Genomic DNA, 13,945 nt, shown 5'->3' with positions numbered 1-13,945 from the left:
GAATGGAGTTGTGTAGGGACTTGAAGGCAATGCCAAGAAGCTTGAACTTGATGCAGTGGAGCGATTCAAAGAGAAGGTAGTTTTTAAGTGAGATAAATCTTGGGGTATGCAAAACAAATCAGCCTCCTGAAAGGGGTACAGTAGTCTGGAAAGATTAAGAGCTACTGCTGTATATAGCACAAAATAGAACAGTTTTGCTTTAACCATGTTAACAGACAAGTGTAATGTAATCACATGCCCCAACACTGCCACACTCGTACAGCTCAGTCCTCAGCAGATAATTCTGTGATCTTCAGGAATATGTACCGTATATACTCGATCATAACCTGGTTCGTTTATAAGCCGACCCTCCCCGCCTCCCCCCCACAAGATGGATAAGTAAAAATGGTCAGCAAACTTTGGCTCCCAGGCCATCAGGATAAGCCACTGGCGGACCGAGATGGCTTGTTTACCTCGAGCGTCCACAGGCACGGAGGTAAACCTAAGTAAACCAAGTGTCCCGGCGCGCCAGCTGCTTACCCTGACAGGCCGGGACAGCAACCGGTGGGGAAATGTTTTGATGGGGGAGAAGCTAGGGGTGCTTCCCCTTTTTACTAAAAAAATTTGGCTTATGAATGAGTATATACGGTAAGTACTAGCTTGTTTGCCGCCAGGCAATCTCCTTCCCTTTGAATCAAGTAAAGGGACACCATCTACTTGAAATCCAGTCAGCCTAAAAAAATGTGCTTAAAAAAATAGTCTCAGTTGCCACACCTTCCTTGAGTTTCTCTGACAATTATTGTGGTTTTACAATTCTATTTTTCTTCTTGTCTCCCCTCTGTCGCTGTGTGAAAGGCAGGTATACAACAAAGAAAACTGACAATAGTGAAATAATTAATACAGAACATGGTGTCAAATGAAGAAAGAAAGAAAGCTTATTGTAATCTTAGGTTCACTTGCAACAAAGGCAGATAAAACACTTTTAGACAGAAGTGTGATTTTTAAGTTGATGGTGTCTCAATGAATTTGTGTCTGTTCTTCAACTGATTTTCACAACCTTAATCACGGCGAGTAGTACCTTATTCCAAGAGTAGTCTTACTCACTAACAATAGTGTTCCGCAGATGTCTCACAAAATACACCAACATAAAAATAGTTCTTCAATTTAAAATGAAACATCAGTCCTGAGCACACCTGACCATTCCAATAAAGCCATGTGGTACTAACATTTATTAGGAGGGAAGTTTACTTACATAGCAGATCCATGGACATGTTTACAGATCACGCAAAGGAAACCTAAAATAAAGGAAATGGAAAAGTTTAGTTTTCTATAGTGGAAGTATCAGAGGGGTAGCCGTGTTAGTCTGGATCTGTAAACACCAACAAAGAGTCCTGTGACACCTTATAGACTAACGGGTGCCACAGGACTCTCTGTTGCTGTTTATAGTGGAAATGTTCATGTTTAACCCTGAAAAAGACAATCATATAGAGCTGACTACAGAATCATAATATTATAAGCTACAGATACACAGATACATCCTCATGTGTTAATTTTGTTGTAGTTGAAAGAGTCTTACAATGCAAGGATCAGCACGGGCAATTTGAAGTGACCCTTAAATAGTTGTTCAGTTCCTTTATAAGTCAGAGGGATCTTTTCTGCAGAGGTTTAATAAGGAAAGAATATCATACTTTGGAGAGAAAAAAAAGAGTAAAAATCTTTATTCAGTAGAAAGGATTCCCTCTTTAATTCACAAACACTCCCAAAAGGTCAGCAAAGTGTTTATTTTTAATGAACCCAATGCTATTCAAAATAAGCCATCCTTTGTTAATATTTGGCATAAAAAGAGCACGTCCTGATGCCTCAACTTTTATGTCCTTAACTGCCATTTTTGTCTCTGAATCTGTTATTTCTGGGCCTGATCTTGGAGTCCTTTTCACTGGCTAAGCCAAAAGGAGTTTTGACTGAGTCAAGGACAGCAGAATCAGGTTCTCTGTTAGCAATTTTGTAAGTCTTCTGGGGACTTCTGTTTTTCTGCTAAACTCTATTCATATTATTTCATATTTCTATTCATGTTACTCCCACCCACCCTAATTATTTGTTTCATCCACCTGTTGTACCCTAACACCTAGATTGCAAGCACTCTGGGGCACAGGCTGTTTCCTTTGTCATTTGTCTGTACGGTGCCTAGCACAATGGGTCCCTGATGCTTGGATGGGATGCCTAGAGCTGTGTAATACAAATAATAATAAGACAACACTACACAGCAATGAAACAGCCCCACAGCCAGAGCCCCGTGAGCCCGAGTTGGCTGATACGGGCCAGCCATGGGTGTCTAGTTGCTGTGTAGACCTACCCTTAAAGGTTTCAGGTGGTGGATGAGGGTACAGAGACACAATTGTTAAAAATCAAGCGTGAAATCCTGCCCCCACTGAAATCAGTAAGATTATGCCATTGAATTAAATTGATCCAGGATTTCATCCTCACTTTTAAAAATAAATGAGCTGTTAATAAGATGCTTCTAACTGAGACATTTTGGGGTTGGATATGGGGATATTGGTTTGAGACAGAGGAAGTGACAGAGGAAGAGGATGTTTGGAAGGATGGATGGAAAAAGCGCATGAGCAGGGAGGCAGGAATTAGGCCCAAAGGGAGAGAAAGAAGTGTTAAGTTCAGTAGCTGGAAGGCATGGTGAGGCAGGAAAATCAGTAACATGTCAGTGGTATTAAAACTAGCACAGAAAGGTTGCGGTTGGCAGTCATTACACTGTTGTTGGAAGCCCATGGCTCTGCCTCTTACCCCTGGCTGCCAGGGAACTGAGGGTGGTGCCAGACAAGGCAGTGTTCTCCTGACATCTTGGGAAAGGGCATTTCTCCCAGGTTGGCTGACAACAGTAGAGATTTCTGGATGAAGCAAGCATCCCCTGCTGACAGCCCTGAAATTATGTGAGGACAAGTCATAGTCTGGGTAAAGAACCCCTCCACGTGCCGATTGGAGGTGGTGGGTAAGAAAAGAGGAAATGTGTCTTCCTTTCCCCCATACACACACATCATCTCTGCAAAAAGGTAGCATTTAATAATTCTACTCGCCCTACCATTTCCCATGTAGGGCAACTACACGAGGGATAACTGCAGACTTAGGGTAGGCAGCAAGGGAAGAGAAGAGGAACAGGATCCACTGGCCGGTGCTAAAATTGGCACAAGAACTTCATTTACAGGAGGTCTCCACCCCACCAAGCAGGACTGCAGTCCCCACAGAATAGGTGACCTCTGCATCCCCTTCTGCCTGCACCCTGCTGAACAGCCAGTGGGAGCTTACACACTTCTTACAGACTGTGTAAGCAGGCCATAGATTAGTTTGTATTGTTTCATATAATGGTGAGAATAATCATAAGTGTATAATAACACACATGCTGTGTAGCTAGACCCCAACTCTCTCCTCAGCAACAAAACATATTTGATTTTGTTCTCATAAGGATTATGGTGTGCCAACTTCCCTTATCTTCCTTCCATATTGTAGGTATTTGTTGATTGTCCTAAGCCATATGATTCTCCATGCTTGTTTTTTCTTTTAACCATCACTGACATTTTTGTATTTGCTTGTCTGTATTTCTTCTTATACAGTTCCTGCTCTCTTTAATTCATAAAAGGGGAGGTATATCATAGTAAAGTAGAAATTGTTTAAGTATTAACAGAGTCCTAATGGGTAGAGACTAATATACAAGACCAAATTTTAACTTTGGAGGCACATGCACAGCTCCACTGAAGTTAAAGGAAGCTTCACATGTGTGTCCAAGGTTAGGATTTGGCCCAAGTTAAGAATAATACATCAGCATTTTCTGAGTGAATCTTGCTGAATATTTGTGTGTATTTTGGGTCTATTGTATATAGCATAGAACAGCAAACACTAAACATGGAATCGTAAGTTACTAGAAGAGGCTATTATATTTGCTATAGGATTTTTCTTCAGTATATGGGACTACAAAATATTTAAAAAACAGATTGCAATTTCTTTTGGTTATGCAAAGAACTTGATCCTTAGCAGACAGAAAACCTTGTATCCTAATTTTAGAAGGTTGGCTTGTTGACATAGCAGAAGTTGCCTGATGTGGAAATCTTAGTTATAAGCAACAAAGCTAAAGAATTTCAAATGTCATGGGAGGAATGTATCTCTTCCATACAGGATCGCGCAGATATACAACAAAGAAAAACATGAAATCACTAGGTAGATGATGTGGGTGGAAAGTAGTGAAGCAGTTCAGGATTCAGTTTCTCTAATGTGTTGTGCATAGTTTTTTATAGTTTTGTGGTATTGTTTTAAAACAAATAACATGGCTGCTGAGGAATACTTTTCTTTATAACTAATTTTTAAAGGCACTTCTAAAGGTTATATTGGCTTGATTTTCAAATAGTGTTGAGCACCCTCATTATTCACTGATCTCAAAGATCAATCAGACTAGGAGACTCCCATTGACTTCAGTGAGCTTAGATCAATGGCCTATGTTTTGCCCAAGCTTACATAGAGTGGCAGAGTTGGAAATAAAACCCAGCCATCCCCTGCACTAACCAGTACTTCTATCCACAAATTCACAATAATCTCAAAATACTGACAAATATATTCTGCTTCTGAGCAAGCTCTATCGAAGTCTTATTTTAGCTAAAAAATACGAAACTCAATGGCCAAGGTCCTGTCCATTACTGCACTCTTGTCACACACACAAGCTTCCCTGTTCTGAGATGCAGCACTGGGACTCTCACCATGGTTTTCCCACCATTATGCCCTTTGATTGCTTAATGGTATTCTGCCCTGACCAGCAAGGTCTCCATGGCAGTAGATGTACCAAGCAGGGTCCTTGCTCATCCTTACTGCATTAAGGAAGGCAGATAGAATAAATTTTTAAAAGTTACATTAAAATCTGATTAAATTGCAAGTACATCTGAGAGAACCTCAATATAAAGTTATAATCTAGCAGCCAGGAAGCCAAAGGAAAAAAATGAAGTGTACAAATCTGACTGACTAAACAAAAAACTATCAGTTTGATTATTTCCCTCCAACTTTTAAGCTTCTATGCTAAAAACACCAGCTGCCTAAATTCATAAGATATTAAAAGAAGCACGGACTTGTGGTTAAGGGCCAGGGCTAGGACTCAGGATATCTGGGTCCAATTTCCACTTTTGCCACAGACCTTAGGCAAGCTCTCTGTGCCTCAGTTCCGCACTTGTAAAAGGGTAATAACAACACTTCATTTCTCCCACCCTTTGTCTGTCTTGTTTATTTAATCTGTAAATTCATTGGGGCAGCGGCTATGTCTATTTATGTATGTGTGTACAGCACCTAGCACAGTGCGGCCCTGATCTTGGATGAAGCCTCTAGCTGCTACTGCAATATGTAATAGTAATAATAATGTTTTTAAGTTGATAATATACTGGGTAACGAATAATAGGATACAGCGGGAGGAGAGTCTCTGCAATAACCATAAGACCATTTTAAATTTTGTATTTGGACAGTAAAAACATAACTTCATGAAATTGCTGTTAAGGATAGCATACAAAGACAATTAGGGTGTGGTTATATGTAGCTGGGAGCCTGGCTCCCAGCACAGGTAGACAGACAATGCTAGCTCAGCTTGAGTTAGCGTGCTAAAAATAGCAGTATGGCCACCGCAACGCGGGCAGTAGCCACCCAAGTACATATCCAAGCCACCACCCGTGCTGCTGCAGCCACACTGCTATTTTTTAGCATGCTAGCTTGAGCAGAGCTAGCGTCTGTCTGTTTATTTGCACCGGGAAACATGCTCCCAGTCCCATAGGGACTGACCCCACATGCCTTACTCAGACAAAACTGCAGGGTTTGATCCTGCAAGGTACTGAGCCCTCTGATCTTGATCCAGCAAAGCATTTATGCACATTATTAATTTAACCAGTAACCTGTGATCATTTACATCAGTGGGACTACTTTGTGTTTAAAGTTAAGCATGTGCTGGATCAGGGCCAGGATGCTCATCACCTTGCAGGACCTAGTCCCACCGAGGGAGTATTATATGCAGATAGTTGTTATAGGAATCAATGAAACTACAACTAAAAACAATTCCTAAAAGTGTGAGTTTTTAAATGACAAGTGACCTAGAACACTTGAAGAAGAGCTCTGTGTAGCTCAAAAGCTTGTCTCTCTCACCAACAGAAGTTGGTCCAATAAAAGATATCCCCTCACCCACCTTGTCTCTCTAAAAGACCCAGATACATTTCTAAAATAATATATATTCTAAAGCAGAGGGTAAGGAAATCTCCATTTCAGTGTGCCTGCATAAACAATATTGGATCACCAGTTCAAATTCTGGATTTAACTAGAATAAAGAAAATGAGAAACCCATTCATATGAAATCATGTGAAAAAGGATTTTCTCAGGTTACGTCCTTCCACAGCACATCAACTAAACTATTTTCAGTGTTTTGGATTTGAAGCTGAAAACGCATTTTAGGATAGCGGGAGGGACACTCATCCCAACTTTACTCAACCTATTTGACAACACAGGGAAAAAGGGGGAGAGGGGGGCGGGTTTTTCTTTTGTCTCTCTGAAGCATTGTGCTCCCTTGCAACAAACTATCAGAAAAGGCCAACAAACTTTCTGGAGCTAAACAGTGGTTTTACAAAAGACTTGGCTCTAACACGGTCTTCTTTCATTTTCCTACACAGCTCACTATGAAGAAATCAAACACTACAGGCTGCCAAGTTTCCAAACATGAGGATTCAAGATATAGTAAAGAAGAGAGACATATGCCTGCATCCTACCACATAGACCAATCATGCCTTGAAACTCCCCCTATCCCCCCCCGACCCCCAAAAAAGGGTGGGGTGGGAATCTGGTCATATGTAACAACCATTTCTGTAGCAGAAATAAATCATAAAAATAGATTTGACTTATGTAAACCAACATGTTAATTTAACATCTTGCTTAAATTATTTTAGAATCCCTCAGTTTCATATACTCGCTACTGATATTGCAAATACCTAGCACAGAGCACATAAATGCATTTCCTGCCCTATTTTATGTACTTGTTTTGTCATTGTTAAGTATAAAAAAAGAGGAGACTAAAGTTACGGAGTTATGCCATAAGATTTTGTTAAAATTACAATAGTTTGTCATTTTTAAACCTACACACATATCTTTTTACTGATTTAGGCTCCAGTTCTGCAAAGGGACTATTCACTTCCTATGTAAGCAGGGCCGGCTTTAGCAAGAGTGGGGCCCGATTCCTGGGGGCGGGGCTTGCTGCAAGCCCCGCCCCCAGGAATTGAGCCACACTCTGGCCGTGTTCGCCGGGCTTGGGTCCAGCCCAGAGCCCCTTGGCGGCCGGAGCCGAGCCGCGCCGCGGGGGGGAAGCTGGAGCCAAAGCCGCGCTGCGTGGGCCGGGCCAGGGGGCCGAAGCCGCGCCGCGGGGCCCGGGCCAGGGGGCCGGACCCGAAGCCGCGCCGCGGGGGCCGGGGGGCCGGAGCCGCGCCACGGGTTGGGGCGGAGCTGCGCCGCGGGCCGGTGCACTCGGCCGGAATCGGGGCCGAACTAGGCCGTGCCTCCCCGGAGCCCTTCTCGCGCCCCCCACCACCCCGCGTTATCTGGTGCTGCCTGCCGGCCCCTGCTTCTTTTCAGACTTCCCGCGAACCTCTGATTCGCGGGAAGCAGGGGAGGGGGAGGAGCAGGGGGCGGAGCATTCAGGGGAGGGGAGGAGGGGGAAGTGAGCTGGGGGCAGGGCGGAGAGCTGCGACGCGGGGCCCTCTAAGCGCGGGGCCCAATTCAGCCGAATCGGCTGAATCGGCCTAAAGCCGGCCCTGTATGTAAGTTTTGCCCAAATAAGGACTTCAGGATCAGAGTCTTGATATCTTCACAGGTTATTTGCATATATATTTTTAAGATCTGTCATACACTCTTAAAGGTGACCTGTAGGGGTTGAGGAGAAGACTTTGTCTCTTCGGCCTCTTACAAGACTGTTACATAAAAGAGAGGTCTGTATATAGCAGGGGTAGGCAAACTTTTTGGCCTGAGGGCCACATCTGGGTATGGAATTTGTATGGCGGGCCATGAACGCTCACAAAATTGGAGTTGGGGTTGGGGTGTGGGAGGGGGTGAGGGCTCTGGCTGGGGGTGTGTGCTCTGGAGTGGAGCCAGAAAGGAGCTCAGAGTGTGGGAGGGGGTTCCAGGCTGGGACAGGGTGTTGGGGTGCCGGGGGCGAGGGCTCTGGCTGGAGATGCAAGCTCTGGGGTGCGGCGGGGATGAGGAGTTTAGGGTGCAGGAGGGTGCTCCAGGCTAGGATCGAGGGGTTTGGAAGGCAGAAGGGGGATCAGGGCTGGAGCCAAGGCATGGGAGGGGCTCAGGGATGCAAGCTCTGGGCGGCACTTACCTCAAGCAGCTCCCGGAAGCAGCGGTATGTCCCCCCTCCGGCTCCTACACAGAGGTGCAGCCAGGTGGCTCTGTGCGCTGCCCCACCCACAGCTGCCTCTGCAGCTCCCATTGGCCACAGTTCCCGGCCAATGGGAATTGCAGGGACAGCACTAGGGGCGGGGGCAGTGTGCGGAGTCCTCTGGATGCCCCTATGCGTAGGAGCCAGTGGGGGGACATGCCTGGTGTAGTGGGAAGGCCTGGGTTCCCCTACCAGCCACCAGAGAAGTGATCTGAAGATCCAAACACAGGGATAAGGATGACTGGGAGCTCTAAGAAAAGGGTGTGAGGACCATGCAGCCCAGATGTAGGGCTGAAGACCTTTTTTTGTAGGAACACTGGGACTCTTGTTCTGTTGGACTTTCTATTACCTTGAAAGCAGTGAACTTAAACCATGATCTGATTGGAGGGCCAGGTTATGGAAAGAAAGACCACTGTCAGGTGGGAGAGACTGTCGGCAGGGGGTGCGAGAGAAAAGAGAGTGTGTTACATCTAGCTACAAGGGGGGTTGTCAGTGATGAAACACTTTTTCACCTATAGTACTATCATACACAAATGTTCGGATCCTTCATGTCCTTTCCTCGGATCCTTCATGTCTTTTGGTCCCAGATGTTAAAAGACCAATTTAAGATCACAGTAAACACCCATTTGAGTGTGCCATGGATCAGGTGTTAACATTTAACTCTCTCTAGCCTTATCTATGCTAGCATTTTTCAGGAAGTCTCCAATCACTGCACTAACACTGATTAAGCTGCCCTGGTGCTAGCAACTGTAGAAGTACTAGTGTAGGAATGGGGCATGTATTTTTACCACCATGTCATCTAGACTTGCAGTGAGCCATGGTGGCCAACCCAGCAGTGAAAACACTGTCTAAACCAACATTCTCACAACTGTCGCCATGAGTGGAACTGCAACAGTGGGAGACTTCCTGAAAAATGCTAATGGAGACCCAGCCCGTCACAGAACTTATATGTCACGGAAGCAGGGGACATATGTTAAAACTACTTTATTGAACTTGTAGAATCAGTCCCTGTAAGTTTAAATAATAGTTCAAGAGTTGAATTACAATTTGTGGAGTGAGTTTATTTTTCTTCTAAGCAAAAAGAATTAGAATACAATTTCTAATTTTAGGGACATCCTTTCTGGGGAGTTTTGGTGTGACAGAAAAATCCTCATTTCCCAAGATTGCATATATCCCTGACCATCAAAAATATTACACATTTACAAAAGTCCTTTGGCTATTTTCTTCCCTTTCTTCTTGTTTCTTCTATTAGATAAATCAACCACGCAGCACTATGATAACAGAATGAGAAGTATGGCTCATGAGTATCTGCTGAACAGATACTGCCACTGGGTGAAGAGTCAGTATAATTATCTGTTTCTCAGATAGAGGAGAGAGAGTTCAAATTGGGGAGTTTGCAAACATCTAGAGTTTGGGTTGATGTCCCTCCTCCCTGACTTGAAGACTAGTAATAGAGACATAACCAGACCCTTTCTCATCTTGAGTGCTGGTTGGAATAGTTACTTAGAGACTGTTAGTAATGTCCACATTCTGCCTGGCTCTTGAACTGATAAGGAGAGGCTCCTTGAACCTTTGTTCAAACAGGAAGCCAAAATGTAGCACTAAGTCTATAATACTCATCATGCTAGTTTGATTACGTAAAATATTAGCCCTCGCTATTTCATCTTTCAAAGTAATATAGCTCTTCTCTTGAATGATGCAAACAAACCTGAAGCTCGGTTAGATAAAAGAAGGTTGGCTCTTTTCTGTGCAAGGTTCTCTTAAGTACTGGGGAATGCGGAAGGAATAATGAAATCTGAGTCACCCTGTATTAGAACAACAAGGCCCATGGCTCAAGAACTCTGTAGGGAGGCAGAAGGGGAAGGAAATACCTTCACAGAATGAAGGAGCTCTGAGAAATAAGAGTACAAGCGACAGACAGTTATTTTCCATGTCTCTGTTGAGCTAGAATGTTGAAATTTGGTTCACTCATTCATTATTCAAATGTCAAGTACAGCAGAATCTCAACTATGACCATTCCTTCAGAGGTCACTGAAAGATGAAAAGTTATTCTTATGGGATTCATCTATTTATATACTCCTTTTCAGGTATAATCTTGAACTTTATTTAATTCACATGCTACTTTTCCAGCATTGGAGAGAGAAAGAACCCAGGATTTATGGAATTCATAATGGAAAAGAGACTCCAGAAGAGGAAAAGCTTGCAAAAAGAATCCAAAAAAATCCTAAATTTGAACTTTGACCTTTCAATAAGAGGTCACCAAAAGATCATCAGTCTTTCTTATTAGATTTCAACCAATCATGTGCCCTTTTTAGCTCCCAACTTGACATTTGATACATTCAGTATGGGTCACTGTGTCATGAAAGAACTGGCATTTAACATTTCTATCCCTAGTCACCAAAAGGTCACTCTAATTTACAACATTCCCTCTGTGAGGTGGTCATGTTTGGTTTGAGGTATCCAATTTGGAGAAATTAAGGTCATTTAAGGGCAACAGCTGTAGAGCATTTAAGAGATTTAAGCTAAGAAAATTGTCAGCAGTGAGCAAGTGTGTGATGTTGATTGTTAAATCCACTCAAAAAATGGACTTCTATCAACTAATTAATAACATGCACAGGAAACTATCCATTGTGTAATGTTTTTATATTGGCTTTCTAAAATGTTATGCTGCTACCAAACTTTGAATCTGCTGCAGATGGTTGCTTTGGAAATATGTAACTACACTGTAGAACTCACCAAGAGGAAAGCTAAAGATTGTTCCCTAACCAGTTGTTACAATTGGGGATGCTGGCATGCAGTAAGGTGTGGAATCAGCTTTGGTGTTTTGGTACCTAGAAGGTAATTGAGGCTTTTGGAACTGGAGAGAGAATGTCGTATCCTTCCCTCCCCTTCTTGGGTAAGGACAAAGATCAAGTTAAATTTGAAGGTTCTTGTTCTCCACCCTAACAATCTTTGATAGCTGCTGGCTGCTCTACTACACCCTCTGATGGGGTATATACCTCACACAGGCTCTGAAAGAGTTAATGTAGGCCTGACATGCCAATTCTGTTGCACCTTGAGAGTGGGACAGCCTTAATTAGAGATGAAGCCCAGCTGCGTTGTGACTATAAATGCAGGAAGTCTAGAGCAGAAAAGGCTGTAGGGAGGAGAAGAAGAAATTCTGTATTCACTCTGCAGGACTAAAGTGAGCTTTATTCTCCTTGTTTCCCCAGGGGAAGAGCAAATGCTGAGATCCTCACCTGAGCAGAGATGGCTGGCAGGAAGCCAGGAGCAAGACAGAGAGGCCACTAGGTGGCACAGGCTCTGATGGTGCATACACCCTGAAAGAAGGACAAGAAGCAGACTTCCAGACAGTGAGCCCTGGGAGGCATTTGCTTGGGAAATAAAGCGAGAGAAACAAGACAGGGACCCAAGTCAATACCAAGCAGGGTGGAAGTGGGTTTAAGTTTATATTTGTTGGTTTGGGATTTTGTTGGGGATTCCAGGGGAGGGCCCTGGGTGTCCTAGCCTTGAAAGTAGGGTGAATTCAGAAAAGCTGTAGGGGAGAAGTCCTGAGGAAGGCTATGGTAGGAAAGAGTCCAGGAAGGCAGCAGCAAGCAGTTGAATGGAGCAGACCTTGGCTGCTGGTCACAGATTCCCTGGACTAGAGCCCAGTGGAGTGAGAGGGTGTGGGTTCCCTTACCGGCATGAGGCTGAGGAAGGAGATAAGAATGGCTGAGAGGAGGGGGTGGAGGACCTTTTGTAAGAACATAGCCTTTTATTTTATTGGATTTTGTACCCCAAGAGGGGTGCGTCTAAATTGTTGCCGGTCTGGAGAGCTGAGTTATGGGAAGAGAGAAGATCACAGGGTCACAGCGAGCTTTGGCAGGGGCACTAGAGAGGCGAGAGCCTGCTACACCACATTCAGCTACGAGGAGGCACTCTAGCAGTGAGTTCTCTCTCTCCACCCACTTTCATCTCCAATATCTGTTACTATATAACAAAAGTTAGCTGGTGTTTCTATTCAAATAGTCAACAGTGAAATACATAATCATGTTAGCAATAATGTAAATGTCAGTTTCAGAATTCCCACTCCTTTGAGAAAAATGAGAGATTTAATTCAAGCTTATCTCAATTCTATTGTTTCAGGTTCTCTGCAAACTCCAGCAGAGATTATTGAATGGGTTCATATTTGGAAGGTTATCTTCCCTAAAAATAAAGGGCTGAACAATTATTATTTCATAAAAATCAGATTCTAGATCACAATTATGTTCAGAGCTTTTATGAGGATCTGCTGGTCTGGAACCTGGATCTGCAAGCTCCTGGGCAGTTGCTGTGTCCACACTGCCACCTTTGTTGAAATAGAAAACAGCAGCCTATGATCCCTACAGGTTCAAGCAACATGGGATGGCCTGCCCATAGAAGTCCTGACTGGTAGAGCCTACTGTGTTTCCTGATTTCCCAAGGTCTTAAATAGTGTGCCTGGGCCAAACACCTGCAGCCTGTCTGTGCAATTAGGCAGATACCTGGCTTGCTGCTGCAAACAGGCCTTGCTCTGACTCCTGATGCCTTGCCTTGCTCTTGGTATCTGGCCTACTCCTGATCCTGGTTCCTGATCCTTGCCCCCTAGCTCTACTCCTGATGCCTTGTCTTCCCTTCCCTCAGTTCCTAGCCCCCATCTCCACTCCTGACTTTTTGCCATGCCTCTGTTCCTACTTCAGCTGGTTCACTTGGCTCTGACCTGGTACAGCTCATCAACCTTGACTATGACTTGATTCTGTGGCACAACACTGGGATTGACTGCTGCTTCTGGCCATGACCCTGTAGACTGAACTCAGACCACATTCTCATGTCTGCTCCAGCCAGCCCCTGGCCTTGATCTGCTGCTCCTCCCTCCCCCCAGTAGCTGGGGTCCTGACAGCTTCCAATTTTTTACTTTTAATCAATAAACATTGATTAAATACCCCAATTCAAAAAAAAATGGTGTTTATCCAATGAACACCAGAAATGGTTACTTACCCAAAGTCTTGTCTACGTGGAGCAGTAATGCAGACTATGTTGTTAAGATAACAAATGTGTGAGAGAGCAGAACCAATTTAACTTAAATGTATTCTATCATATAGGACCTGAAAGCTACATTGATTTGGAAGTTGCTAGCTGTACCAAAATAGCTCCTAGGAACCAATAGGGAGTTTTAGGCCAAGGTTTTCAAAACTCTCTAAGGGATTTTTGGAAGCTCAATTCCGATTAAAACAGAAGATAGATAAGCATCAAACCCCCTATGCACCTTTTGAAAGTGCTGTGTTTAAGGCACGGTAGCTGGTGAAGCAGGACTCAAATTGAAGAACGTGGTGGTATGTTCAAGCTCTGCCCAAATGAGATACCAGCACTACTGATGGTGCAGATGTTCAAAATCTAATATGCAAGCTCTGCTGGTCCCTTCACAGTGGGAGGGAGCAAGCTCAGATATGACTTTGGGCTGTATTAGGATGGAGGCAACTTAGACCAGCTACCAGAATCATGTTATGGTGTCAGAAT

At 43.9% G+C, this 13,945-nt stretch overlaps 1 protein-coding gene across 1 annotated transcript in view; it reads right to left on the bottom strand.

The window, feature by feature from the left end:
- Nucleotides 1–13,945, bottom strand: part of PLAGL1 (PLAG1 like zinc finger 1) — a 67,373-nt gene that overhangs the window by 46,988 nt on the left and 6,440 nt on the right. Inside the window, exon 2 of the mRNA XM_034765494.1 lies at nucleotides 1,232–1,274. Coding sequence (XP_034621385.1) covers nucleotides 1,232–1,250 — 19 coding nt within the window. The 5' untranslated portion in view covers nucleotides 1,251–1,274. The remainder of the gene's footprint in view (nucleotides 1–1,231; nucleotides 1,275–13,945) is intronic.

The sequence above is a fragment of the Trachemys scripta genome, chromosome 3, assembly GCF_013100865.1.
Source record: "Trachemys scripta elegans isolate TJP31775 chromosome 3, CAS_Tse_1.0, whole genome shotgun sequence".
Classification (NCBI taxonomy): Eukaryota; Metazoa; Chordata; order Testudines; family Emydidae; genus Trachemys; species Trachemys scripta.
The sequence above is the reverse complement of the archived record's forward strand: the minus strand, read 5'-3'. Positions and strand labels throughout refer to the sequence as shown.